This window comes from Chlamydotis macqueenii, chromosome Z (genome assembly GCF_036417535.1).
Source record: "Chlamydotis macqueenii isolate bChlMac1 chromosome Z, bChlMac1.mat, whole genome shotgun sequence".
Taxonomy (NCBI): Eukaryota; Metazoa; Chordata; class Aves; order Otidiformes; family Otididae; genus Chlamydotis; species Chlamydotis macqueenii.
In genome coordinates, this window is record NC_141593.1 from 72336373 (window position 1) to 72363464 (window position 27092).

At 43.8% G+C, this 27092-nt stretch overlaps 2 protein-coding genes and 1 long non-coding RNA gene across 5 annotated transcripts in view; 1 reads left to right on the forward strand and 2 right to left on the reverse strand.

The window, feature by feature from the left end:
- Positions 1 to 1620: 1620 nt before the first annotated feature.
- On the reverse strand, positions 1621 to 9128 carry LOC147596403 (uncharacterized). The gene is made up of 4 exons (XR_015261453.1): positions 8832 to 9128; positions 8259 to 8360; positions 4921 to 5075; positions 1621 to 4007 (listed from the first exon to the last, which is right to left on the reverse strand). It is a non-coding gene; the product is annotated as an uncharacterized LOC147596403 (long non-coding RNA).
- Positions 9129 to 10148: 1020 nt separating this feature from the next.
- XPA (XPA, DNA damage recognition and repair factor) lies at positions 10149 to 18009 on the forward strand. Its single transcript, XM_086771378.1, has 7 exons — positions 10149 to 10204; positions 10463 to 10995; positions 11376 to 11492; positions 13629 to 13734; positions 15365 to 15530; positions 16211 to 16328; positions 17766 to 18009. Exons 1-7 carry the CDS (start codon positions 10149 to 10151, stop codon positions 17912 to 17914), a joined length of 1245 nt encoding a protein of 414 aa, XP_086627504.1. The 3' UTR covers positions 17915 to 18009.
- Positions 18010 to 19452: 1443 nt separating this feature from the next.
- The window catches only part of NCBP1 (nuclear cap binding protein subunit 1), a 31819-nt gene continuing 24179 nt past the window's right edge, over positions 19453 to 27092 (reverse strand). For all 3 annotated transcript variants that reach the window (XM_086769916.1, XM_086769915.1, XM_086769917.1), the window contains 5 exons: positions 26485 to 26588; positions 25897 to 26011; positions 23323 to 23466; positions 22832 to 22945; positions 19453 to 21938 (listed from right to left, as the gene is read on the reverse strand). In XM_086769916.1, the coding sequence (XP_086626042.1) occupies positions 21825 to 21938; positions 22832 to 22945; positions 23323 to 23466; positions 25897 to 26011; positions 26485 to 26588 (591 nt within the window). In that variant the 3' untranslated portion in view covers positions 19453 to 21824. The remainder of the gene's footprint in view (positions 21939 to 22831; positions 22946 to 23322; positions 23467 to 25896; positions 26012 to 26484; positions 26589 to 27092) is intronic.

Sequence of the window (27092 nt, forward strand, 5' to 3'; positions counted from 1 at the left end):
CATTTTGGAGCAGTGTCCGGTCAGCAGGGGCATCTCTAACATGGCAGAGCGACTCGGCGCTGCTAGCCCTAGCACAGACACGGCCGTTCCCAGCGGAGGCACACTGGTTCTGCTGGAGGTCCCCTTGTAAGGATGGGACAGAGCCTTCACTGCGCTGCCATGCTGGGTGGCAGTCCTAGTGTGCAGACAAGCCTCTGGACTTCTGACTCCAGAGTGACATAGCTGTGGTTTGGGTTAATTCAGCAGTGCAGCAGCTTTCGCCTCAGTTGCTGTGCCTCTCAGGACTGCCTCCTTTCAGTTTCAGAGAAAGAGAAAAAAGAATCAGCCAGAAGCTGGCTCCTTCATTCAAAACTGCACAGTGTGACTTACAGCAGGAGTAAATCTCACCAGCTTCAGCTTCTACAGACACAAAATTCCCTCCTCTAGTCTTGTTGCTCTTTTGTCAGCAGCACGAACACACAGGGAACTGAATGTTGCTACCACTATTTGCATCTATTGTTCTGTAACGGACAGATTCAGAGGAACAGGATTTAAAAAAAAAAAAAAAAGGAAAGGAAACAACCCAAAGGTCTGTCAATTGTGTAAAGAGCATTCCTGCACTGCAGGGTGGGTGGTCCGCTTGGAAGTCGTTATGGTGTCAGCACAAACTGGCACAAAAGATTAGTGATGTGTGTGCACACACAGCAGTCTGATCATCGCACTTTAAACGCGGTTATCCAAGTGGCTTACCTGTGTACTGAATCATGTTTAACACACACACTTCACTAACTGGCAGCCAAGTTGCATCCACTCTCTGTTAGGAATATAAGTAGCATTTTAAAACACAGATGGATACACTCTCATTTTACACACATGGAAACAGAGGCATAAAGCTTACCAAACATGATAAATTCTTGGATGTGGAAAACTATGTGTCTTTGAAAACGGAGTAGTAAGTTACTTGTCTAGCTTGATTGAATAAATCACTAATAAGATGGAAAGCAAAATGAAGTCTTTTTGCAGTAGGTCATCTGGTACAAAAACTTGACCACAGTATTTGCGGTACAAAACACTGAAATTATTTTTATTTTTGGAAAAGAGCTATTGATTTTCATATCAAATATGAAACATTGTAATATGTACTTTGTAGGTATAAGACTTGTAGCTAAAGTAAACGAAAGTCCTTCCTATTCTTACAGCTATGTTAATGTAAAAAACCACAATGCGTTAAAGTGAAGCTATGTAACTGAAGATATTGTCTAGCTTAGCATCAAATTAAAGGAAAGGGTATTTGGGTGCAGATTATATAACAAACCATTATGGCTGATTTCAAATAACTTGGCAAGATTCCATGTATTACGAATTCACTTAATTTTTTTCAGTATTAAAATCAGTTGTCCCATCAGCTCCGAGGAGTAAAGCCCAGCGTCGTTCAGGGAACAGTAATAAGAGCACCCTCTAGTGGTCATTACCACGGATATTAATTAAACCTGTTAAAGAAAGCCGTTAGTGTGTCTGCTTCCTTATCCAGAGACCCAGAAAATCTATTAAAATATGGACGTGAATACACTGTATGCTATTCATGCTATATCAGTCCAAGAAACACAACTTCAAGGTTGTATCTTGTTTATTCCCCCCAAAAAATGCTATGCATTTAATAAAAATATTTTAATACTTTCCGTAACTTAGGGCGAAATAATTCTTTTATTTGCAATTTTCTAAATTGTCAAGAAAACCCTCAGGAAGGATACAAAAAAAATGACAGAGCAGTAAGCCTGGTCTCCATACCGGAGGCCTTTGTAGAAATTATAACAGAGAATGGAATTAACGTACAGCTGCATTAAGATTATCTGTTGCAAAGAAAGCAATGTGGCTACTGTAAAAGCAAGTGTTGATTTACTGATCTTTACAGATCCATTACAGTTCTCTGAAGCAATCATGGAACATGTACACTTCCCATTTAACCATAAATTATAAAGATGCCTAAGTACAGAATTTACTATAAGGTAGTATAGAAATTAGTATTTGATAATCACCGAACATAAAAACAGAATCAGAACGTAAGTACTAGGTTGGAATGTGTGAGTAACTTACGGCAGCTTCAGTCAAGTTAGCTTTAGCTAGACTAAGTAGAAGTTACAGCATCAGAAACTGTCAAAGGTAAGGGACAGGTGGATTGAGTCTTTCCAGAAGCAAAAGATAAGGAAGAATAGCTTGAATACTAAGTAGCCAGCAAGCATGCTTTGTCTCCGTTTGATTTCCAAACACTGGAAATGTACCACAGCACAAGAATTTGCTACATCATATGAGTATCACACTGGTCTTCATTTAATCATTATATTGGATGATTAAGTTCATAGAATCATAGAATCACAGAATGGTTTGGGTTGGAAGGGACATTTAAAGGCCATCTCGTCCAACTCCCCTGCAAGAAGCAGGGACATCTCCAAACAGATCTCGTTGCTCAGAGCCCTGTCCAGCCTGGCCTTGGGATGGGGCATCCACCACCTCTCTGGGCAATCTATTCCAGTGTTTCAACATCCTCATTGTAAAAAGTTAGTAAGCAAAGTTCTTGTTATCTGCTATGATGAAAGCATACTAATTACTAGGTGGGTCCTCTGGGATCTGCCAGGTAATCATACAACTCAAGAGAATTGATGTCCTGTATGAAGAACTTATGAGACCAGGTTTCTGCTGAAGTTAAGATGATTTTATGTTGTACAGAAGTTTACTGCAGTGTGCAATTCTCAGCAATCACTTTGGGAAAGATAAGTGGTGGCAAGAAAGCAAGCTTCACAGCTTCAAGTGAATTCAAGAAATGATGAAAGAAAAAAGGAAAGTAGCATCAGGGTATTAGGGCAGAAACTGAAGTTGTACGTCACAGCACTAAAATGTTCCAGAAGACCGTTCCTATGGACAACAGAAGGGACAGACTCGGAAAAATAAAGAAACTAGGATAAAGCATTCCAGTGCTTTTGAATATACCATGATAAAATACATTTCTCAGAAAATAGATGGGGTGGCTAGTGCAGATAGATGCTCCAAGTCCATGGATGTTTGAGGTGATTTGTACAGGCACTTCCAGACTTTGGTAGACAGCAAGGTAAGAGTTAAGAAATCCATGAGATGTTGCTGGGACTTCACCAACTTTTTTTTTTTTTTTTGCTTTCTCAGAAAAGCCAGGGGAAAAAATAAAAGAGCTGAAACTCATAAAAATACCTCAAACATAACCTAGGAAAATGTGCAAGGTTCAGAACTTCCTGCAAATCTCAGGTTAAAAAAAAAAAAAAGCAACACAAAAAGCCCAAAAACTGCAAAAACAAGAAGTGAAAAAATGTGACAGATCAAAATCCAAGCTGGTTGAGTTTAACACTAACCATGCTGACACACCTTAGAGAGACAGAGCACATCCAGACTCATGAAAAAGTAACACATCCCTCCTGGCATGGCACTGCACCAGTGGGACATCGGCTGCAGTGGCTGGCAGCAGCATGTGTTAGGTATCCAAGCAGGAAACAGCCAGATGCTAGACAGAGGTGAGAATGCTTTCACTCCATGGTGAACCATTTCACTGCCTCCAAATTCAGAGAGGATGCTGAAAACAGGGAGCCTCTGACCTCTGTTGTAATTAAAACTCTGGCTGAGCGAAAACCAAGGAAGTGCAGTCTCCTGCAACAAAAGTGCCGTGTCACTAGATCACTAACTAGATCCCAAATCTGTTCAGGAGGAGAACAAACTATGTTTTTTCCCCCTCTTTTTTATTTTTCTTCACAAGTTACTTCCCAAGCTCTAGGCAATAACTGGACATAATACGCTCTTCAGAAAAAGGGTTCCAGCAAATGACAAAGCTCAACATACCTGTACCACAAAGAAAAACAATTCTGAAAGAGAGCAAACCAATCTCAAAAATAAATGGGAGGATCTGGCTCTACCTTGCTGCTGCTATACAAGAGTCTGCTTTGAACAGATGAACCAGGAACACTTGGATGAAGGGGAAGTAATACAGGAATGTAGCATATGTCTCAAACCTGTAAGAAAGGAATTAAGGGCATCAGGAAGTCTTTTAATTTTCCTTCACTCATGAACAGTTCCAAATAAATCAGGGGTATTAAAACCTTCAGAACTAATTTTCCCCTGTTCCAAGAGAGAAATCCATTAATGTTGAATGCTAAATTGCTATAGTCACTGCTACTCTTTCTGGCCAGGCAAAGCCATTTTTTTCCCCTTACATACAAAAATCAGCTAACTGAAGGAATCCAGGTAGCAAGTAAAGACCCTGACCAGAAATCTGGTCATGCTGAGAGGATACATTCAGATTATGTTCACTATTCAAACACTGTGGACGGCATAGTCCCTCAGAAGCACCTCCCACTGGTCCTGCATTCCTAGGAGGCTTAAGCCATATGTTTTCTCCATATTTCTCTCACAGATAGGTTGATGTGAACCTAAAATGCATAGTTCAGTCACTAAGATCAATTCCCATCCTTCTTCTCTTCCTGTGCTTCAATGCACTGAACAGTTCCTGATGGCATCTGTTGTGAAGAGCAGGACAGGGGCCTGGAGGTGCACATGGCCAGCACTGTGAGATGAACTTCTCATCACATGTGTGTGGGTAACATTAGGAAACCAAATTCTAGAGAGAGATCTGATCAAACGTATGGACAATGGGACCAAAATGTTTTACAGAGATTTGCAAGTACCGGAAGAGACACATCTTCCTTAAATCCTGCTAACTGGGGCATTATTTTCTTGCTACAGCAGACTTTGTCAGCTGGTTTACGGTTTTCTGTTCCAGCTGCTCAGCATACAGGAACAAGTCAGGCTGACTGGGAAGCAATTGTAAATAAAACCTCTTTATGTTACAGCTTAAAAAAAAAAAAGAGTATAATACATTGAATTATATAAATCAGAAATTTGAAGAATTTCTTTTTAAATACTTACATTCTCAATGTCCTTAAATACTTCAGGAAGACCAGTATTTTACACCTTTCTCCAGAATGCTCAGCCTTTCACCATCAATACAGCTCAATCTCATGTCTCGTAGATTAGTATAATAGATGATGTACTGATTTTCTGTCTCAGAAATGCCCGCGATCCTGTTAATAGAAAGAAAGAAGTGATGAAAGCATTAGGCAAAGTTTCTTAATGTTTCTAAGTTGCTATAGGAAAGGTTCTTGCATGGATTAAATAACTGGAATACTGATAGGAATACTGAGAGGGGGAAAAAAAATCTGCCAAGACACACATCCCTTTAATGTGATATGCAAATATCCCTACAGATGATAAGCCTTGTACACTTGGAAAAAGACCCTGAAACGTGAAGAGTTCGACTTCATGACAGTTGAGATAGGCCTTCGAATCCATTGCCATAGCATCTCCTCTACCAGCCATTGGTGGGGCAAGAAAAACCTCTCAGTAACTTAGTTTCAGGAAAAAATACGTACTTTCCTACTTTCCTACAGTATTTCCTTTGTATTGAAAATATCAAATTGTCTAAGGCTGCTATGCTGCAGTTAAGAACATGTTTGTTTTGCCACAGTTTCCCATTCTTTATGTGCATGGAAGAGAAAGATGATTTTCCTGGTAAAATAGTGAAAGAGGATTTCTCTTTCTGGATTGTCAATCAAGAGCAAAAGTGTGCAGTCAGCTTCGTGGTGATCTCTGAAACAGTAAAAAGCAGCATTTTTTCATCATGCCTCAACATTCTCCTGTTCACAGATGTGAAACCAGTGTTTTCTATCGATATTAAAAGCAAACCTATTCAGTAAAAGTAATAAAACAGAAAAGTCATGTACAATGCTACCAAATAAAAGAGATTTACATTGCAATTTCACATTCTGTCATCTCCTATAATGAGAAAATAATAACAAACTTGCATTAAGATCTCCTGTCAGGGAAGAATGCCAATTTTTGTCTTCAAACATTTGCACTTCAATTCTTGCCTACCTGTTCTTTTCAGATCTGTTGCTCAAGCATTCAACACTTTATGTGTTTCCTCCATTATCTACCTGTTCAACCAAGATTATATACATCAATTGGGAGATGATAAATGGAGCATGAAGACAGGTCACATTACTACGAAAATCCCCTCCTACAGGTAGTGAGCAAATGAGAAAATCTCACAGAGAGATGACAAACTTAATTTACTCTGCGTGTCCCATTCTGTCCAACAGGATGATTCACTGCGTACCTCTGATCCATGAGCTATGGTATAGGTGAATTCAGAAAGAGAACATACAAATCCAAGCAGGTGCACTCTCTGGTTTTAACAAGTTCCCTTCGTTTTAATTCGTTTTTCACATGCTTCTTTTTCACCAAGAAGCCAGCAATACTTTGCCATTTATTTATTTAAGGTAACATCAGAAATGGGCGTATCGCACTAAGAACTTGATGGAAATATAATCGCAAAGGGCATGTTATTTTTTGCCTTACATCCCTAAGGATGCAATTGACCTGTTCTCTCCCATAAAAGCATTTGAAATCATTGGAAAAAATCCAATGCCTTAGTCATCCTAAGAGGCAGCAGCCTGTGTGCACTGGCCAGTCAGTTGCTGGCTACAGAATTCAAATGTGGCTAAAATTGATGCTACCACCTGAACCGTCAAACAGAGGGAGACGGAGAGGAAGAGGGAGAGCGGTAAAGAGATTTTCCTGCACATCTAGTCCCTCCAAAAGACAAGCCCATAAAAAAGCAATACTTCATTAGATCTGTTTCTCACGGAACAAATATTTTTACTGAGGGAGGACAAAAAGATGGTTTGGTTGTAGCTATGCAACTGCAATGCAACTGTATGCAGATTGCTATTAAGACTTTATGGACACGGAGAAATAAGTATACCATGAGGCAAAATGGAAATATACAGCACAGCAGCTCCTCTGTAAGTAATTCCTGGTATAGATGAACATTGACTCTGGTTTGAAAGACCCCACCATAAAGGCTTACTTGCAATTATGTGGCTCCAGACCATTTAAGTATCAGTTACAGCATGATTCTCCATGAATACAGAGGAAGAGGTGTACTGCCCCGGATGAAGAACCCATTCAATCCAACATCCTGTTTCCACCACAGGCCTCAGGCAAACATCAAGGGAAGAGGAAAACAAAAGCAAATGTACAATATGTCTTCTGCAATGCTCCTACAGCCTCCAAATGCTTTCAGCTCTGGCAATTTCTGAGCCTGATGGGTTCACTGTATCTTAACACAGCCCTCTTCCAAATACTTGGCCAGTCTCCCCTGCACCCCAGAGAAACACCCTGTACCCAGTGTATCATTCAGAAAGGCACTGCACACATCCACCTGTCACTGCACGAAGAACCATCTCCTCATTTGTTTAGAGCCAACCTTCCACTACCGCAAATCTGATGGTTTGTACTCAAAATGTCAATTACCATCCACCCTCTCCAAGTTACTTAGGATGTGATAGGCCTCAGGCATATCGTCTCTAAGTAATCTATTTTCAGAGAAAACTCCAAGCCTACTCAATTGTTCCTTTCAAGGGACACGAAGCCAGACAGCTGAGAATCCTTGTTATCCTTTTCCAGTTGCAGTATTTCCTTTCTGAGAAGCAGGAAACACAACTGGGCACAGTGCTCATGGTGTGAGCTCATCACAGATTTGCGGAATGCCATAAATACGTTCCCTGTTTTGTCCTTCGTCCCTTTCCTTAAAATGTGCCTTGCTTTTCCAAACACCAAGCTGGTGTTTATGCTTACATACTGTCACTCCTGAGCAGCAGCAACCAATTCAGATATTGCTATCATTTATGTAAAGCCAGGAATAGGTTTCCGCACATATATAATCTCACATTTATCTACCCTGTATTTAATCTACTTTTTTCCTGCCTAGTCACCCACAATTCTTTACATATGACCCTCACTCCTGCTAACTTAAAAAAGTTTTGTGTAGTCAGCAAACACTCTCATCCTTTTCTCCAAGGGAGTGACGAGTTGTCAAGCCCTGCTTAAGCTGCTTCCCTGCACTCAACTACTCACTGATGCTGTTCGTTGTGGCTATGAAATAATGCATGTCTACACTTGTCAATTAATGATAGCTCCTTTTTAATACATAGCTACCAGCAGCCAAGCAATATCAAGTATAACTTGTGGTACAGCACCTGAAGAACCATCTAAAGTACAGATACCATTATGTTTATTAATCCATGCCCACTTGTTAAGTCATGTCTGTTTAATATTAAACATGAGTATTATCGCACGACCAGAGGAGTGCATATGAGATAGTTTGTAACCCCGTGTTAATGCATAACTATTCGTTTTATTACCTTTGCATGACTGTGAAAATGAGGAGCACTGTATTTGATTCATTCCAGTCGGAAGCATAGCTGGGGAGAATACTCTGCTGTGATGGCCCAGTCAGACTGATCCTGAGAAAAAGAAAAAAAACCTCTAGTATATGTTTCCACATCAGTTTCACTTAACAAAGCACTAGCTGCACTGCATGCACAGTTGCGGCCCACAGCCAATTTTGTTTGACTGCCTTGCCTCTGAATTTGCTTTTGTTTATATCTTCCGATTTCCTTTAATCCTAATATCAGTTTGGTTGCATAATAACATTGCCCTTCTGCTCTTAAAACCCTTACACAGGGGCTCAAACTTCACTTCACTTTAATGCAGTTTTGGTTTGTGAATGATATAGAACTATTTGTCAGTCTCCAAGCACAAATCAAAAGTTCACTCTTCCCTAAATTTCAACTCCTACAGGACAAGGCAGAAAAGAGCAACATCAGAACAAAATAAGGAATCTAAACACAAGTGTGTTTCCTTTTCAAGCAAACAATTCAATTTCCAAGTCATCTAGTAAACACTTTGCTTCAAACTACTTTTATTTTACTCACTTGTAATATATTTATTCATCTCTTTGTAAGTCCACCGTCAGTCGGTCCAATGGAGGGAGTAAGGAGGTCGGAGAAACGTGTGCTCGTACGGTACCGTTCCACAAGCTGCTTCCTGTAGGCCAGGATTACAATTTGTTATTTTCATCTAATAAATATCTGTGTTACAGACCCTTCTCTTTGACTATGAAAGTTATTCCGACATGTTCGTTGTGGCACTTTTCCAACTTTGTACAAACGCTGAAAAGCAATCCTGCTGGAAGCGGGCAGTTTAGTATGACTCAGTTATTAATTTTTAAGGAAGAGGTGCCGAGATCTGTGACCGGAGAAGCATTTCAATTCATGGGAGGGACTACTTACCGCTCATGCAAATATTGGAACCACTTAAAATGTCTTCATCTGCTTTTAAAAATATATATATTAAAAAAAAAAAATAATTCCCAGAAGCAGGATATTCTTTTCACAGCGTTTACAGCACACTCTGCTGGCTGTTGTTGAAAGTTAATACCAAGCACGGGCGACACGCTAAAAAGAAATAAAGTGATTTTCGACAGAGCCAGAAATACAGTCTCTGCAGGTAATTACTGTGGGTAGTTAGGGCTGGAACGGAGAGGCAGTAGGGCTGGATTCTGAGGGCAGCAGGGAAGGGTTGGCAGGAAATTAATTTAGTTTCACGAGAGAGTGAGACGTTTCGGGGAGGAAGACTTATTTCGGTACTGTAAGGTCACACCGATTCGGTATGGAGGCAGGGAGCAAACATCTGTCCCGACGTCTTCCTTTCCCTGGCTTCAAGGACAGGGCAGGGGCTGCGAAGGGAGAGGCCAGGATGACTGGCTATTCGGCATTAAGCTGGCTTTATATGAAAGTGGCTTAGAGCCACATTTGCATGACAAAGCCATTTACGTGTCTCTCATCAATAAGGAAGGGCTACAGGCTCCATTTAATGCTGCCTTTGCTCTTGCGTGCGGATCACGCGCCACCATTAAAGGCAGTGACTGGGGATTTTGGTAAGACGGCTCTGGCTCCCCACGCCGGGCAGGGTCTGGTTCACGCGGGGCCGTGAAGGACAGACACGGTACCGGCGGGGTACTGCTTACAGGGAAGAAAAACGTGGCGGAAACCGTTCGAGCTGGCCCGCCGAGACGGGGTATGCCAGGCTGCCCCCTCCCCCCACCCCAGCTGGGGTACAGGCGAGCCGACCGCCCCCAGAGCAGCAGCATGGTCCATTTTTTTCGGGAGAAGGAGAGATCCGGGCTCCCCTGAGGGACAGCGGGGCTCCCCGCCCGGCGTCCATGTTGTAACATCACCCCAGGCCGCCGCATGCTGGCGGTGGGGCAGGGAAGCGCGGCCCGGGCCGCCTTTCCCGGACAAAAGGGGTATGTGCTGGGTGACGCTGTTCAGGAATTCCTGCCGCAGGGGGGGGTGGTGGTGGTGGTGGAGGTGGAATTTTTTTTTTTTTTTTTTTTTTTTTTTTTCCACAGGGTTGCTCACGTCGGTTGGTGCAGAAAGCGCTCGAAACGGCACACGCGGCCCGGCGCGGAAATCGCAGGGTCATCGGCTCCCCTCCCCCACCCCGCCCCGCCGGACTGAACTCGCCGAGCCCCGCGGCGCCCACCCGCCCCCCACCCCTCTAGCCACGCTCCCCCCGGGCCGGTGGGCGCCCCCCACCCGCCGTGGCAGCCCGCCACGCAGGCTGCAGCCCCCGCCCCGCCAGGCCCTGCGCGCCCCCTCCCCCCTCTGTTTCCCGGCATCCCCCGCACGGCGGCGGGGCGGGGAGGCGAGTCGGCGGCTACGCGCCTGCGCCGGGGGCCTCGCCCCTTTCGCCCCCTCCCCCGCCTCTCTCTCTGCGCAGGCGCAGTGCGGCGGCGGCTCGGCGAGGGGAAGGGCGAGTCGCCGCTGCCGGAGCGGGGGGGATTCGCGGGGCTCCGCGGCTCCGCCGCCGCCGCCATGGCGGGTGCGGCCCCGGCCCCGTCTCCGGCCCCAGCAGAGGACGAGGAGGGAGAAGAAGAAGATGAGAAGAAGAAGGAGACGGAGACGGTGGCTTTGACCGCGACGGGCGACCGGCCGCCTCTCTCGGCGGCGGCGCTGGCGAAGATCGAGCGGAACCGGCAGCGGGCGCTGGCACTGCGGCAGGCACGGCTGGCGGCTCGGCCCTACCCTGCCGCAGGTCGGATGGCGGCGGCGGCGGACGGGCCCGGCCTCGCCGGGCGGCTCCCCGCGCCCTTTTTCTTTTCGGGGTTGGGGGGGTGGGGGGGGAGGGAAGGGAAGGGCGCCGCGCCGCCGTTCGGCGTGAGGCGGCGGGGGCAGCGGGGAGGGGGAGCGGGAGCGAGTTGGGGTGGGGGGAAGCGGGGGGGGGGGGGAGAGAAACCGCCGCGAGCGAGGGCCCCCCCCTCCCCCCCACGTGGGGGAGGGGGGGGGCCTCTCTCTCTCGCGCGCGCGCGGCGGGGCCCCCCGCCTCGCGCCGCGGGGGAGCGGGCGCGGGGGCGCCCCCTGCCGGCGGCGGCTGCTGCCGCGGCGCTAACGCGGCGTCTCGTTTGTCTTCTGCAGGCGGCGTGCGGGTGCGGGCTCCCCCCAAGGTCGTGGACACGGGAGGGGGCTTCTTCCTAGAGGAGGAGGAGGAGGAAGAAGAGCCCGGTGCCGCCGAGAAAATCGTGCATCCCCCCGGTAAAAATTGAAAAAAAAAAAAAAAAAAAAAAGGAAAAAGAAAAACCTAGGGGAAAAAAAAAAAGCTCCCCTCGAGGGAACCGCGCAGGAAAGGGGCGGCGGGAGGAGGCGGTGCCGTGTGCGTGGAGCTGGCGAGGGAGGGCAGGAAGGCGCGGGGGCGGTGGCGAGCCGAACTCGGGCTGGGCGAGCGGGGCGGGCTGGGCGCCTTTTTTTTTTTTCCCGGGCTTTTTTTTCCCCCTTTCTTCCTTTCCCCCTCCCCCTCCTCCCCTCCGCCCCCTCCCCCCTCTTTTTTTCCCCCGTTGCCTGCCTTCTTCCTCCTACCGCGTGTTTCTGGATGTGCTCTATTTCTGGCGCGTCCGATTCTTTCAGCATTAAAGCGGCTAGCGAACACGCGGTAATTAAAAATGAAGAATTTTAAGCCGCGGAAGTGGGTCACAGTCAGTGCCCTTGGGCGTAGCAGGTTTTTTTCTTTCCCCGGTAAGCGCTATTTTCACAATTTCTTTCGGGAATTTGAATTTTAAGACCAAAATGAGTGTAAATCCGCGCGATTTCGTCGGTTCTGGGAATTTTGAGCTTGATATCGTTATGCCGAGATCAGAGCACTGCTGCAGTGCCAGCTTTTATCGTTATAAAACGCAGTGACGCCAAGTTGCTGATCATTTGGGGGAGGATTTCGACATATTGTCTTGTGATATTCTCTCTCCAAAAAGCAAATGGAGAAGTAGGGATCCCAAAATAGATTCACTTTCTTCTCTGGGATTCTTTTGTCTTGCTTTGTTCTGCCCTGAATCAGCTGCAGGGCTGTTGGTGCAGTGTATCTCTTTGTTAGAAATCACCATCAGATTTTGTTAAGAGTATAAACAGCCTGACTTTTTTTGAGGGGCTGATGTTTTAACAATAAAATAAGTAGATCGGGGATGCCTTTGCACCGAGGGTATTTTTGCTGTGTAATCCATAATGTCATTGTCTTAATAAAATGTCGTTATGTTCGGGAGTACTGCCTTAAATGATGAAATGTGATGTAAGAGCATGACTATGTGAAGTACTGAGCATCCGGCTGCCGCTAGTAGGACTGAATTGGCATAAAATGTCGTCTTGGCTAGATCGAATCTGCTATAAATGCAAACGCAATTAAAAATGTATGGTGCTGCATGTCAAGCATTAATCTTCTGTTTCAGGTATTGTTAATATTCTACAGCATTATCTCACTTTCACCTCGAGAAATTGTATTAAAATGTTAATTTTCTGCTAGAATTACAATGTTACTGGTAAGGGAATGAGCCTTATGGCTGCGGTTACCTGAACTGGTGTTTCTCGGTGTCCCATGGAACATAAAGCAGATGGCGATGACGCTGAAGGTGATCTGCCCGGCGAGGATGAGGCCAGAAGTGAACGGCTGGCACTGGGATGAGTCTGGGCTTGGAGCAGTGCTGAGAGGGCTTGGGGAGAGGATTGTAGTGGAGCTCCATCCCCATTCCACTCCTAGCAGCTCTCTGGCCATCCACCTCCATTTCTCCCAGTCAGAATGGACAACAGCCTTGCCAACCGCCCCAGGTCTCCGTTGAGCTTTTTTAGGGAGAGGCAGGTGTGGCTGAGCTAGGAAAAAAACTGGAGCAGAGCTGAGATAACTATGATGCCAGTGCAGCTCCGGTACTGCTTCCTGCTCTAGCCGCCCTCTTCAGACTGCATCCCCTTCTCTGCTTCCTCCCGTTCCTGCCTGCACATCCTCTGTAAAGCAGGATTTAGTTTGTAGGGCTGGAACGGAGGAACTTGTAGGAGGGGATATGAAGCACTTTGTGGGGAAATGCAGAGAAATATTTTTTTTTCTTTTTTTTTTTTTTAATGGTGGTTAAGTTGAAACAAATGTTTGCATTTGAATGTTGAAATCCAATACTTAATACGGTGAACCTTCCAGCAAGAACCGAAATACACCAGCAGAGATGGGATTGCGTGTTAACGGGTTTGAATTTGTACTGTATCTTTCTGGAAAACTTGAATAGAGGACTGAAATACTAGTCTGTACAAGTACTATAAGAACTATAATGTAAATTTTAGTAAAATTGCCTGTTATACCAATTCGAGATGCTTGTTTTTAACATGGTAGTTCCTTAAAAAAAAAAAATTTCTTTCCATTAGCGCCTGTGCTAGAATTTGACTATCTCATCTGTGGAGACTGTGGCAAAGAATTCATGGATTCCTACCTTATGCAGCACTTTGATTGGGCAACATGTGATAATTGCAGGTATTACAAATAATCAGGAGAGGGAAGCCTTATTTTATGTAAAAATTGCTGGCTATAATTTAGTTAATTACAGTCATTCTGATAAATTAAAAAGGCTGACAGCAAAGACATTTTTCAGTAACTTAATACTTACTGAAAAAGTAAGTGGAAGTTGCCTGATAATCTCTGTATTTTCTGTTATGGAACTGAAGAACAGCATTGTCTCGGGAGCCTGTTCTAGGGTAGGGGACATCAGTAGGTTTTTACGTTTACATTCTAGAAACATTTTGTCTTGAGAGCCCTTAGTGCACGTGTCAGCAGGGAAATTGATGCCTGGTTGCAGACCAGAGCTGTTTGAAAAACTGGTGGAACACAGGTTGTCTGCTTTCTGAAGCAGAGCAGGGATTAGGAGGGTACTTGCTGTCCTAGTGACTTGACCTGAGTAAAGTTAGTACTTTGGTCAGCACGAGTGGGCTGGGAGTGCGGCAGCCAAAGGGCAGAACCCCCACGAGAGGTTACTGGTTGGCCCGCAGGGTAAGCAGGAGTTTGACCTTGCGCAGAAGGCAGTCTCTGCGCTCTCTTATCTCTTACACAGAAAATGCTCGAAGAGCCATCAAGATAACGAGGGCAATGAAGCCAGCTCTGAGGCAGCCAACCACCCCTGAGTGTGAATGAATGGGGAGAGGGTGGGGAAGATTGCGGCAAGGAGTTTGTTCTGGGAGCTTCCCCACCTACTACGGGGAGCGGTCAGGAGTGTGCACGTGGTGTAGGCAGTTAACAGTCATTACAGACAAAAGTGCTTTCTCTTGAAGTTAAGATGGGTGGAAAAGGGATGTTGAGAGGGCTCAGAGCTTTAGGAGTGGTTTTCTTTCAGACTAAGCTCTTGCAGTGGAACGAGGTTCCTTGGTGCATTAGCTTTTACTGTGAACTTTGAATTCTGGTAAAGCTGCATTTACAGCAGTGCTTCCTTGATGACCAGTGCTAGCACTTAACTGTTTGGCACGTTGTTCCGACTCAAGCAATTCAAGTTGTACTTCAGTCAGGATTGCGTAAATGGAATTTTTTTTCATTAACTCATAAACGCTGCTGTGGTTACACAGTTTTTCGTTATCTGTCTGGTAAAAGTTAAAATCTTTCAAGGGCTTTTACAGGTCCTCTCCCTCCTGTCTTGCCTTTAGAAGCGAGTGTTCTGTCTATGTTGCTAATCTGTTTCTGGGATCTAGAAGCATATGGAGAGTGTATATTCTCAGGTGATCTGACCTGTCTCACATTACAGGTTCTTTCTCTCTTGACCATGTGTCAGGCTTGTACTTTTGTCCTTTTGAATTGCATCTGGGTTAGGTGGATACCTAAAATTATGCATACTCCTTTTGAGTTTCAGTTACTCTCTTTGGTAAGAAAATAAAAGCTCTTCTAGAAAAACAGGCTTCTCAGCCTATGTTCTCTCAAATGGGAGAATTTTAAAACTTAATTTGAGTAAACCTGTCCTGGAGTTTAGCTAGGTTGTTGGAATCTGAAGTTATTTGCATACATAAAAACTGAGAGTATGAGGGCTGCCTGTATTTCAGGAATGTTAGAAGTGATGGAGACTTAGATGTTAATAATGTGGTTTTCGAGTGTAGCTTTCTCATCATTATTTTACATCTTCCAGAGATGCTGAAGATAAACATAAGCTAATAACAAGGACAGAAGCAAAAGAAGAATATCTGCTTAAAGACTGTGACTTAGACAAGAGGGAACCAGTGCTCAGATTCATTGTGAAGAAAAACCCTCATAATCCACGATGGGGTGACATGAAACTTTATTTAAAGCTACAGGTACAGAAACTGTTAGCATATTGCAGACCTCTTTTTACCTTCGTACAACTTTGGTAGCCAAAGTGATATCACTTTGGTTTTGATTTCTGAATGATTTTGTCAAAGCCAAGTATATTATGTGTGGTTTGTGTAATTAGTTACAGAGCTGTGGTCCAAATTCATGAAAATGTCTGTGTTTGTTAGGGAGCATGAGTGTTTTGAAGATGTTTGTGGACCACAGCCTCAGTGGTTTCCCCAGTTGGAGGTCATGGAAGTGCGTGGCCTTTCAGTGCTACTCTGAAATGCTTGGGGCAGCTGCTGCTCTGTGGCCCTTTGTAGCTGTGGCCTCCTGTTTGCAGCTGTGCCCTCAGAGGGCAGAAGGGCAAGTAGATTTTCCAGGGCTCTTAGCGGTTCTTGTTTGCTGCTTTTATAGGAATGCTGCTGCTTTAGTGGAATATGCACAAAATCTGAGCCAGGTTTGACTTCCCTGAGTAAGTTACATGTAGCTGATTCTGAACATCAGTTTTGCTTCTTGCTGTGGGAGGAATGCCATCTTTGCAGGTCAGGAGCAAAGAGACAGATGGGAGGCAGAGGCAAGATTGGATTGGTTTGTGTATGTGTAGGGAAAAAAAAATGTGAGTTAGAACAGTTTACTTTTATCATTTCAGGGGAAAAAACCCACAATTATGTTCATCCTGTAGGTAATCAAGCGTTCTCTTGAAGTCTGGGGTAGTGAAGAATCATTGCAAGAAGCAAAAGAACTCCGCCGTGACAGCAGAGAGAAGATGAAACAGAAGAAATTTGATAAGAAAGTTAAAGGTAAAGATTAGATACTGGGGTACTCGAAGTAAAGCACAGTTCTATTTGAATTTGTCTCTGCATCTAAGGTATTTAGCAAATCTTCAGTGTGGTAAAATGGAGGTTTTCAAGAGCTGCATGGGTAAGCCTGCAGCAGTCTGGTCTGACCACATAGCTGACTATTTTGGGCAGAGGGTTAGACCAGAGCTCTGAGGTCCTTTCCAGTCTGAATTACCCTGTTGTGATATGGACGTGATGCAAGTGACAGAAATCAATCATGATGGTTCATTACTGTGTGTATAAAATTTTTTTGGTATGACCCAGAATGTGCCATAGAGGATTCCCATTGCTTTTCCTGACATGGACATAACGTGGATTTTTGTGGCAGGGGGTTATAATGCTGTCATATGTATGCCTTCAGGTGGAGCAGCTGTAAATGAAGATGGAAAATACCTTTTCCCACTGTTCACAGTATTCCCAGCTGCTCTTTTTACTGCTCATTATCCTTGTTTTCTCCTGAAAAAAAAAAGTAGTATTTAGGAGAGTATCATATGGATAGAACTTTTTAAATACTTTCAGCACAGACATGCCAGTAATGAAAAAAACAATTGCATGTTTGTTTCTTTGCAAGAGCTGTGGCTTACCGTGATGTCTGTGCTGCCCGTAGCATCCGTGCTTCAGTTTGGGTCAGCATTCACAGAGGCAGAAAGTTCAAGCTGGCTCTTCTGGTATTGTCTGGAGGCAGAACGTGAGACTGCAAATAACCTGTCTTGACCGTTGGTGTTCAGCGCAGAGGACTGGCAGCAGACTCTAGCCGAGATGCCAGACTTTCATGCAAGTACAGGCCTTAACGTGACAAAGTTTGCAGTCTGAATGGCTTGGCTAGTAACGTGGCTACATTTTGCTGTTCGGTCTGCTTGCCACCCACTTGCAAGATCCGGATAGTATCTTGGGTTCAGCTGCCAGCCTGCTCTCTCTTGCAAACCCGCTGACTTCACTGCGGCTGCTGCAGAGGCAACTCACAGTGTTGGGCTTAAAGCTTAGAGAGTGCCAAGTCATTTGGGAGGCTTACTGTGACCTGAATGAAAAGTACTCTTCCTTGGCCATGTAAAACAATGAGGTGTTGTATAAAAACTTTTGCTCTGCATTCCACCTACCCCTTTGGATACTTTTGAATGGCTTCGTGTAAAAAAAAAAAGCAGCAGGCAACGCATACTTAATCCAGATTGAAAAATCTTCTCCTGTGAGATCTCATGTCAGCGTTGTTCTTATCCTTTTAAAATATGCAAACAAGGTGAAGATTGCAAGGCAAGTCAAAGCTTGTTCTTGCAGCAGCAGATTCTCACCCAGAATTTACAGAAGCAGATTGCTATCTGTAGTCCTCAGAAAGGTTGTTAGCTTGAGTTTTATTAACTATTATTTATTAAAATCTTAAAATTTTCTTGTATTTCTCATCAGAACTCCGCCGTGCCGTGAGGAGTAGTTTGTGGAAGAAAGAAGCGAGGATCCATGAACATGAGTATGGACCAGAAGAAAACATTGACGAAGATACATATAAAAAGACATGTACTATATGTGGCCATGAATTAACTTATGAGAAGATGTAATGTTAATCTGTGTGGTTTTTTTTTTTTCCCTAAATTTCATTATCTTTTAAATGGTATTTTATATTAAAATCAAATAAAGCCTAATTATGAACAAAGTGTTTTGAAATTTTATGAGCTATGTTCCTCATGTCTGTACAGAACAGTAAGCTTTAGCTTTTAAGCTAGCTCTTAGGGCAGAATTTAACTAATTCTTAACAGTTCAATAAATTGGTACTTTGTAGGCCAAAAGATAAATTGATACCTCGTTCTGCTTCATATGCTGATGAAATTAAAGGGAGCTTCCCACTACTTGTTTGCTTCCATGAGAGGAGGAAGGGTCCTTACTTTGTCCTAACGGTTGTCTGGTTACTAGTCACGGGCGGGCAGAGGGGAACCAGCCAATAAAGCAGAGCCTGTGGTGGTTGGAGGCCTGTCACACGGCGAGTTCTGCTTGGCTTTGGAGTCCGAACGCCCTTAAAGGAGAATTCTCTCTGCAAAGGAAAGGCACATGCTCCTGGGGGGATCCTGACACATCTCCACCATGTTTTGTAGGGGAGAGTCCTTAAGTGTATCTATCTATCACCTGCTACTGTGTTGTTTTTTTTTTTTTTAAGCAAGTTTTGAGCCAGAGACCAAGGTGATTTTTTACTATCAGCTTTGTCAGCAGTTTGTAAATGAGAAGCGGAAATACCTGTTCTTGGGGGGAGAGGGGAGTAGCATTCCAAGGTTGCTCTCTCTGTGTGCACCCAAATGACGTTTGCTTGCATAGAGGCTGGATTTACATTCAAATTTCTCAGATTTCAAATCTTGGGTTCCTAGAGCTGTTGTGGAATGCTGGTGGAAATGGCTGAAGGAGCATGCTGTAGGCAGCAGCTCTACGTATGTTTCCCATTGTAAATAGGGCAGGTCTCAGTTAAGTCAGGGAACTTAGGGGAGCCTGGGCCACTGTGGCTGTGCAGAGCTGCAATGTTACAGGAGGAGAGGAGGTGTCTGGGAGGGTGGATGGTGGTTCCACTAACAAGCCTTACCTTCTCCAGAGGTTGGCAGCCCTCACAGACCTGCCTTCCTACCAAGCACGGAGGACTCGGGGCCTGCAAGGCCCAGGAAAGTGGCATGTAGGGTTGGCTGGTGGGTAGGAGGCATGTCCTGGCACGGCTTCTGGAGGTTAGTCCTCCACCCCATCATTCCATGATCCGCTGTTGTCTTGGGTCCCAAAATTCCTCCCCAGGGCAGGTGGGTGGCACTGGCTGCTGAGTCACTTACCTGTTGGGCAGGCTGCAGCAGCTAGCCCTGCCTCGCCTGCCACCAGAAGACAGGTGGCAAGGGAGAATTTCCACATCAGCACCCTCAGGGCACCTAGCAGCATGCATGCTTGGCTGCGCGGGTGGGGGAAGCGCGTTAGATCAGCCGGTAGCGCAAGGACGTGAAGGCTGTGCGTGAGTCAGGGTACCAGCAACAGTGCAGGGGAAACAAAACTGCATTTAAACACAAGCATAATCCTGCTTTGCTTCATTGCCCCCCCCCCCACCCCAAATAGGAAAGACAAACACTCCCAGGAGCAATCTGCTTCACCTTCATTTATTTTTGTCTTTAATTGTGCATATTTTCCAACCACACCGCATTTCTACAGCATCTTTATGCTATCCACCAGCTCATGCTTTAGCAGTTCCAAGTTTCTCCGGTTAGCTGCTGGTATCGCTAGGCAAGCGCCTCGCGCGCTCTCTCTCCTACAGATCCAACCGGTTTCCCAGTCAAGTGAGGTGTTCGCCACCCACAAACAGGGGAAGGTTTCCAGCAGACTCAAGAAACGTCATCAGAGCCCATGCTCATCATGGAAGTCAAATCAATTTTTAAAGACAGTGCTATTTGGTTTTAAATCACAGGATTACGCTCAGGCATTTGCAACTGGATCCCCAGCACCCGTATTTGTCAAGGCTCAGAGGAAGTTACAGGTTTGGAAGTTTTAACTGCACTATCAGTTTTACAGAAGTCACATTTACAGTCAGACCCTCATCACTAGTTAATATCAGAACTCTGATATTGATCTGAGCCAGTGAAAAAACTATTAAACCCCAATTAAAACCTCTACAGTATTAAATGTTTCTTTAAAAAAAAAACAAAAACAAAAAACCACAAACCCAAAACTATTTGATTACTCAAGAACATTAACAGAAAAAGATTTGAAGCAGAAGTCTGTGCACGACTGACAAAATCCTTGCGTAAAGCAAATTTACAACAATCAACACTATACTCTGGAAGAACGGTGAGATCAGTCAAATCAGAAAATATAAGCAGAGAAAGCAGAAGTAACAGATCTAAACCTATGAGGATATATCAGATTGCTGCAGGCCACACAAACTTATGTCAACATTCAAAGTAAAAAGTTCTGGTTTTACCCTCCTCACTTCATCAGGAGGTCAATTGGTCAATGTACAGATGAAATGCATTACTAGGTATAATACTTGAAAAAATATTTTGTACAGGAACAAAATTACTCAAAGCTGATAACTTTCTAAGCTTAAACTGCATAGCACTGGGTATGAAATTCTTTAAACATCCATCTGCAACATGAAGAGACCATAAACAGCTTGGAAACACACTGCACACCGACAGACCTGAGCACCTAGGGCAGTGTCTTTGCCATTCAGCACTGCTTACCGTGATCCAGACCGCTCTGGTTTGGCGTTTGTCTAGGTAATGTTTGCATAACTCAAAACTAAGGCTACTCTGTTTTCAGGTTGTGTTTCCCCAGTTTACGTCTCCTGTGAGATATCACTTAATTTAGCATCAAAACGCTTTCTGAAGACGTGGGAGCCACAGGCTGTTGTCACATTTTAAAGCAAGGGAAAGGCAGCAGACGCAGCCACTGCAAAGCAGTTGTTACTAAGCCAGATGAGGTCAGGGTGCTTGGTTCATCCACTGTCCTTACCAGAAAGATTTCCGGCATTGCTGCAGGCCTGCAGGTCCAGCCCAGCGCAAGCTTGGCAGCCCAACTAGTTATTGGCTGAAACAAAGGAACAAGCTGAACATTGCCCTTCCCTCTCCCCGGCATCTGTGGCCAGAGTTCCCAACACCCAGGTAAGCCTTGCAGTACGGAAGTCCAAAGTTTGTTCCACCAGCTCTTGCTTACTGTCTCTATCAGTGGAGACTGCTGCTGGGAGCAGTTCATGATTCTTCAACCACGCTGCAAAAAGGATTGCCTTTTTCAGAAGCTGTCCATGAGGTTCCTCTACCAATTGTTTATAGCTACTGTAGTAAGACACTAGACAATGCATTTTAAAAACATATTTCAATTGTATTACAACCACGTTCTTTCAAAACTGGGAAAATCTAGCTGGCCTGGTAATAAACAAATCCATACGCTCTATCCTACTTTGAAAGCTTAACTCAAGTGTTTCACACGCCCGAAGTTAAGCCACGTTTCCTGTGCCGTACTAGAGAACTTACCACAGTGCTCACTGAGAAGGTGCATGCCCTTTCACACTCACAAAACACTATGAACTGTCTCTCATTCCTGCAACTCAGTTGATTTAATGGCCAGGCAGAGGTAACAAATTCTATCACTTAAGGGTTTTTTTTGTTTGTTTGTTTTTTCTCTTTTTTTTTTTTTTTTTTGGTCTGGTTTTTATTTTTATAAAAACAACAGAGAATAAACAAAAATACTATCATGAAGTCAAGGGTCAAACCAAATTAAAAGACAACAAAAAGAATTCATAGTTTACTTTACGTCTATCCCCTATCAGTCGTATCTTGTAAGGCTTACGATGCTTACAGTTTGCTGTTGGTTAGAGTACTGTACTGTTTTATATAGAAGCACATGAAAGCCAGTTTTAGTCAAAAAGTTTTCCATCCCCATGTAAAGTTTTCCTATTTAAAAAAAAAATTAAATTCATTAAAGTCCTGCAGACAAGACTCCGCCTGTGAATAATCCTCAGGCCTGCAGAGCACAGAACTGCTGAAACACAGCCAGTATGTGGTGGTCCAGTTCAGCCGTAAACAGGAGATTCTCTAGGGTCACCATGTACTGCTGGATTATCTGGTGATGCTGGCAGACAAAAAAAAACCAAAAACAAAACATAAACCTTTATTGTTTTAATTTATCTTTATGTAAGAACAAGCAAAGAAGTCACGGCACGTAAGAATCACAGCTCAAATGTTTTCATCAAAATTGTTTGGCACATCTCATTTCCACAACACAGTAGCCACTGACAAGAAAGGCATAACACTGAACCACTACTGATTGCAAGAAGAAAACATGTGCTGAAATTCTATCTTGAGAAGCACCGCGCTCCCTGTAGCTCTTCACTCCCGCACCCTGAACTGTGTGCATGCAACTGCAGAGATATCCTAGAAGAATCACGATGTTTGCTCTCCTCTGAAACCACATCTACTGCGAGGGAAGGGCTCAGCCCGGGAGGGAACTAAACCACCGCTCCCATCATCTTCTGCTCGCAGAGATGTAATTTTCTATCACTTCTATCCAGCCACCTGTGCTTGCTACCTGACTTAATACAAAGCCAAGAATTAAAAAAATGATTTTTAATGTATATTTATGCATCTTATTAAAAAGAATTCTGCAGTATTTTCATCTGCTTATTTAAAAGACACGTATTTTAGTATTCTTGTTCACTCACAACTTTGCCTTTCCTATAAACACACAGGTAAGAGGAGCTCAGCAAAATTCATAATCACACCTCGGTATCTTTTTGCAGTATGCTCACTGTGTGGGAATTAATCAAGGACCAGTGACTCCACTAGCCTGTGGCAGAGACAGGGCCAGAACCAGTTACGCCCCAGCCCCACACCCACCTTCGGAGAAGACGTGCTGCTGCCACCTACTGCTACTCCCTTGGAGCGCACAGTTCTCCAGCCAAAAAAGCTTGTCTATCCAACATGTCCCTGCCCACAGCCTTCCAAATGCAGGAATGAAAAACTTACCTGCAGGAAGATCTGCTGCAACCTCTCTATACAGCTCTTGTACCAAGGTGTAAATACATCAATTCCACCAGTCTCACAGCGCACTAAGTGCTCAGTTAACAACATAATGAAACGCTGCAGGAGAGGAAAAAAAAATTACTTATTTAGTCTCAAATGAAAGCCAGATCCTAACCTCAGGTGAGAAGATCTGAGGGAGAGAAGCTTTGAACAGCACTGTGAGAATAATTATTTTGCTTAGCAAACACTGAATTTAGTAAGCAAATAAAATCCAGTTACCTTCTGGTTGTTCAGGAAACTGCATGGTAACAGAACTCTGCTCTTGAGCACTCGAAACTGAATAGATCCTGCTCAGAAGCAAGGAGATGACCTGGATTGACTCTGACCCACAGTAAACCCATCAACCCCTTCCTATATTGTTATTCCAAGGAGATGCTTGCGATACAAGTGACACCAAAAGCTTGAAAGTGAGAAGAGACTTTGACCATCATTACCTGGAATATAACAAGGAAGAGATTCTTCTGTTCGCTCTGGGCTGACTCTACTTTCTCCTGCAAGCGCTCTATCTGCTCTTCTAGCGGTCCATCCTCCCGATCACTGCTTCGGTCATCGTCATCGTCATCATCATCACTGTCTCGCTGTAAGCGACAACAACACAACACTAACAACCTGGCTACCTGAGTAAACTGTTAATGCCCTCCGGTTCCCCATGTGAAAGGTGAAGAGAGCAACTGAAGAGCAGTAACTGAAGATGCTCTCTAGCTTGGTAAGCACTGTATTTTGAAGGACATTTACTATGAGTATGATTCAGGAAAGAAATTTGGAAGGAAAAAATGCCAGTATGAAAAAGCCCTGCAAAAAATATAATCAAGGTTTCAGAGAAACCAGAGTAAGCTTAAAGGTTTACCAGTCTTTTATTTAGTGGAAACACAATGAAAAGTAATAGCCCTGCTGACTTTATCATTACCAGATAGTGAACGGCTTTTTAGAAAAAATCTGTTTTTTAAAATTGTGTCCACTGCAGCACGGCAGGTAATTCATTCAATGAACAGTTCTGAAATCTCAGGGCTCAAAAAAATAAAGCAGTTTTGTGCAAGAACTCACATGAATCCAGCTGGTTATCACAAAAAGAAGACTAGAGACTGTAGCTCGTGGTGTTTAAGTGGGGACTCCCTATATTCATGATCAAAAGGGATGGTCTCTGACCTGAAAGGGTCAGCATGGAAACGAAACTACTAACTAGGAACATGGCATGTGTTCATTGCCTCAAAGCCAAAACAAAATAACACAACAACAAAAACCACAAAATATCTGTAAGTACCAGACTTGGGAGCTCAGGTAACGAAGTCTTACACAAGACTATAAGGAATGTAGCAGGAAAGGCAAAATCTGACAGATTACAGTACATTCAAATACAGCTTCAATCTCATAGGAGATGAGACCCATACAGTAACAGCTCAAAACTTCAAATATTTGTAAAAGGAGCACATGCAACCTGTGACAAATACAGGGCCATGTGTTAACTCACCTACTGCATAGCAAATGAAACTCAGAATCAGAAGAGAGCTACAGCTCTGAATCAGCATGAACCATAAAAACTACTTACCAAGCAAGTGAGAGTTTAATTTTATTCTCTCTATAGGAACTTGCTTTTTCCCCATCTACAGAGGTTTCCTGAACTCAAAATGCTAAAGGACCAATAGGACCTACGAGAAAGCACGTGAGCCTTGGACTCCTTCCGTAGTAAGACAATTCACTTCACACTGGGGACATGGAAACCTGACAGCTTACTTCCTCTAAAAGGAACAGTCATGAAGCAGAACGGCCTGCAGAACTACCCACTGTTGCATCCAAACGTTTTTTTTTCTGGCACAATACTCATTTTAAGTACTCAGTAATAAAGAGCTGCAGCAAGAGGTAAGGACAGAAATGAAAACACTGGTGTATTTGTTTAGAGATGCCAGAGAAGCACTTTGCCTCACAGTAAGATCAATGACCTCATCTAGGTCTTAATTAATCATGTGCATCTATTAACTGCTGATCCATGTAGACCAAGGATGCAAGTAAGTAGGATGGCTGCTGCTGAGAGCAAAGGAAACAACATGAAGGGGCTGGGATGAACCAAAATGGGCAAACTGTGAGGTACGGGTACTGTCTTAATAGAAGCTTCTGGAAAAATGACTGACTTGTGCAGGTTTCTTCAAAAACCATCAGCAGGCTCTGTGCCCAATTCTGACACTAACTTCGTCCAAAGTTTCGGAGCTAGCTAAGGGGTTTATGCGGTAATCATACAGACTACATACAAACACAGAAATTCTCTCTTGCTCTCTGCAACTCTCAACACGTCTATAAACTGACTTCATTCTATCACAACCAAGTATTGCATTCAGCCAGGCTTTCTTGAGCCTCGTCTTTTGCAGCTGCCACAGAAGACACTCTCATCTCATTTTACTGTCCCACTTGGGATAACAGAGCACAACAGCAGGTGCTTGCTCATGCGTTTGTTGTATATAGTAACCTAGATCATGCAAAGGTATTCAGAAAAATAAGCTGGAAGAAGGAAGTGACAGACGCCAGTGTCAGAATCCAGCAGCATCCATCAGAAGAACAGTAACAGCCAACTTTTCAATGGCAAATAGCTGTTTCCGTGCACTTCTGCATGGAAGCCACAAGAGCACTCCTTAACAGAACTCTCTGTAAATAATTTGTAACTGTTCTTATTGTTATCTAATAAGATAACTGGAATCCAGGTTAGAAAGCAAGTGGAATACAGGCTTGTACTGTAAGAGAAACTTGTAAGAGAAAGCTTGAACAGAGCAAATGCATAAGAATTCCGTTAAACATTTTACTGAACTCTTAGGTTATAGCTGCCGTTAGAAAGGTGGACTGAGAAAATGCATTCAGTCTTTGATGTCTCAGTGCTACAGATGACCATATGTCTACACACATGCTTGATGATAAACATATTTATTCGGTCCTTCCCAAAACCAACTGTGCGTCAGTTTGAGAGCATGCAGGTTTGTATAGCTTAGCTTAAAACAATTAAAAGTTACAAGCAGATTACTCACTCTTTTGTGCTGCCTGGCCAACCTTGCCTTAGTCTCCTCCAGTTCTTTGTGAATCTTCAGAACATGTTTATTCATCTTACGAATTGTGGAATGTAAGATCTCCCAGATATAAAACCTAGGAAAGACACATAGCTCAAAACACTACATTGCACACTACTCCAAGACAGAACACTGCAAGACTACCAACACCAAATTGATTTCTCAGAAGAAATATTTACCCTATTCTCAATAACCAACGAATCAAGGTGGTACGAGTCAGATACCTCAACCAAAGACCAGTAACACCCTAAGCTAGCAGCCACATAACACATAGCAACAGACTTTGTCTAGAAATTGTTCCAGTGTTCTGCTTCAGCAGGCTTAAAGACTACTAGCAAAACCACATGCTAGCAACATTCTTGCACTGTCAGGTAAACACACATACCTCAATTCAGAAAGAAAAATGCTGAAGTACATGTTTTGTAGAAGGAGCAAAGCTTAACGGTACCTCTTTCTTCCACTACTCAGTTTCCACAGATTACACTATGTACTTGCCACTTAAAATAGTAATTCAGAGACAAATAACAACCCAAGACAAATTCTTATTACCTAGTAAAATCATGTGCAAGCTCTGAAGAGAAGATCCAGTTTGCTACTGCGGCACAATCAACAATTTGTGTCCGAATCATCTTGTCCACAAGCACAGCAATCATCTATATTTTGCGAAAGACATGATAGGAATTCAAAATAAGATAAGGGCTTGCATACACAATCCGTGTAAAGTATTCCAGGCTCAGATAAAACCAGACATGGTTTGATGCAAGTCTACATTAGTGGCATTACTAGGTAATTTCAAATACTTTAGAAGCCAAAAACTGCTCTAATTAGAGGATCTATATGAATTACATAAACCAAATCATAATGCTTTAACCACCTCTTCTACTTCTTGTGAAACTGATGGATCAGTCTTTGCTAACATACATACTTCCATACAAAAGCAAAAAACACAAGCATCATAGTTGGAAGTGAGGCATTAGAGACACAAGTCCTAGTATTTGGCATCAAAGTATTCAAACCAGAGCATATATACCCATCAGATCACCATAAAGAAGGAGGTACTGTTAGCCTACCCTCCCGGAACTGCAAGCCTTCAAATGTAACAGTAAGCTCTTCTCTACAGGACCTATTCATTTTAGAACAGAGCCAGTGGAAATGTG

Excerpts from the sequence above, each read along its gene's own strand:
- XPA (XM_086771378.1), top strand. The coding sequence starts at position 10,149 with ATGCTGGCGGTGGGGCAGGGAAGCGCGGCCCGGGCCGCCTTTCCCGGA. Across the intron at positions 11,493-13,628 it reads GAAAATCGTGCATCCCCCCG|CGCCTGTGCTAGAATTTGAC; the intron begins GTAAAAATTGAA and ends TCTTTCCATTAG. Across the intron at positions 16,329-17,765 it reads ATTTGATAAGAAAGTTAAAG|AACTCCGCCGTGCCGTGAGG; the intron begins GTAAAGATTAGA and ends ATTTCTCATCAG.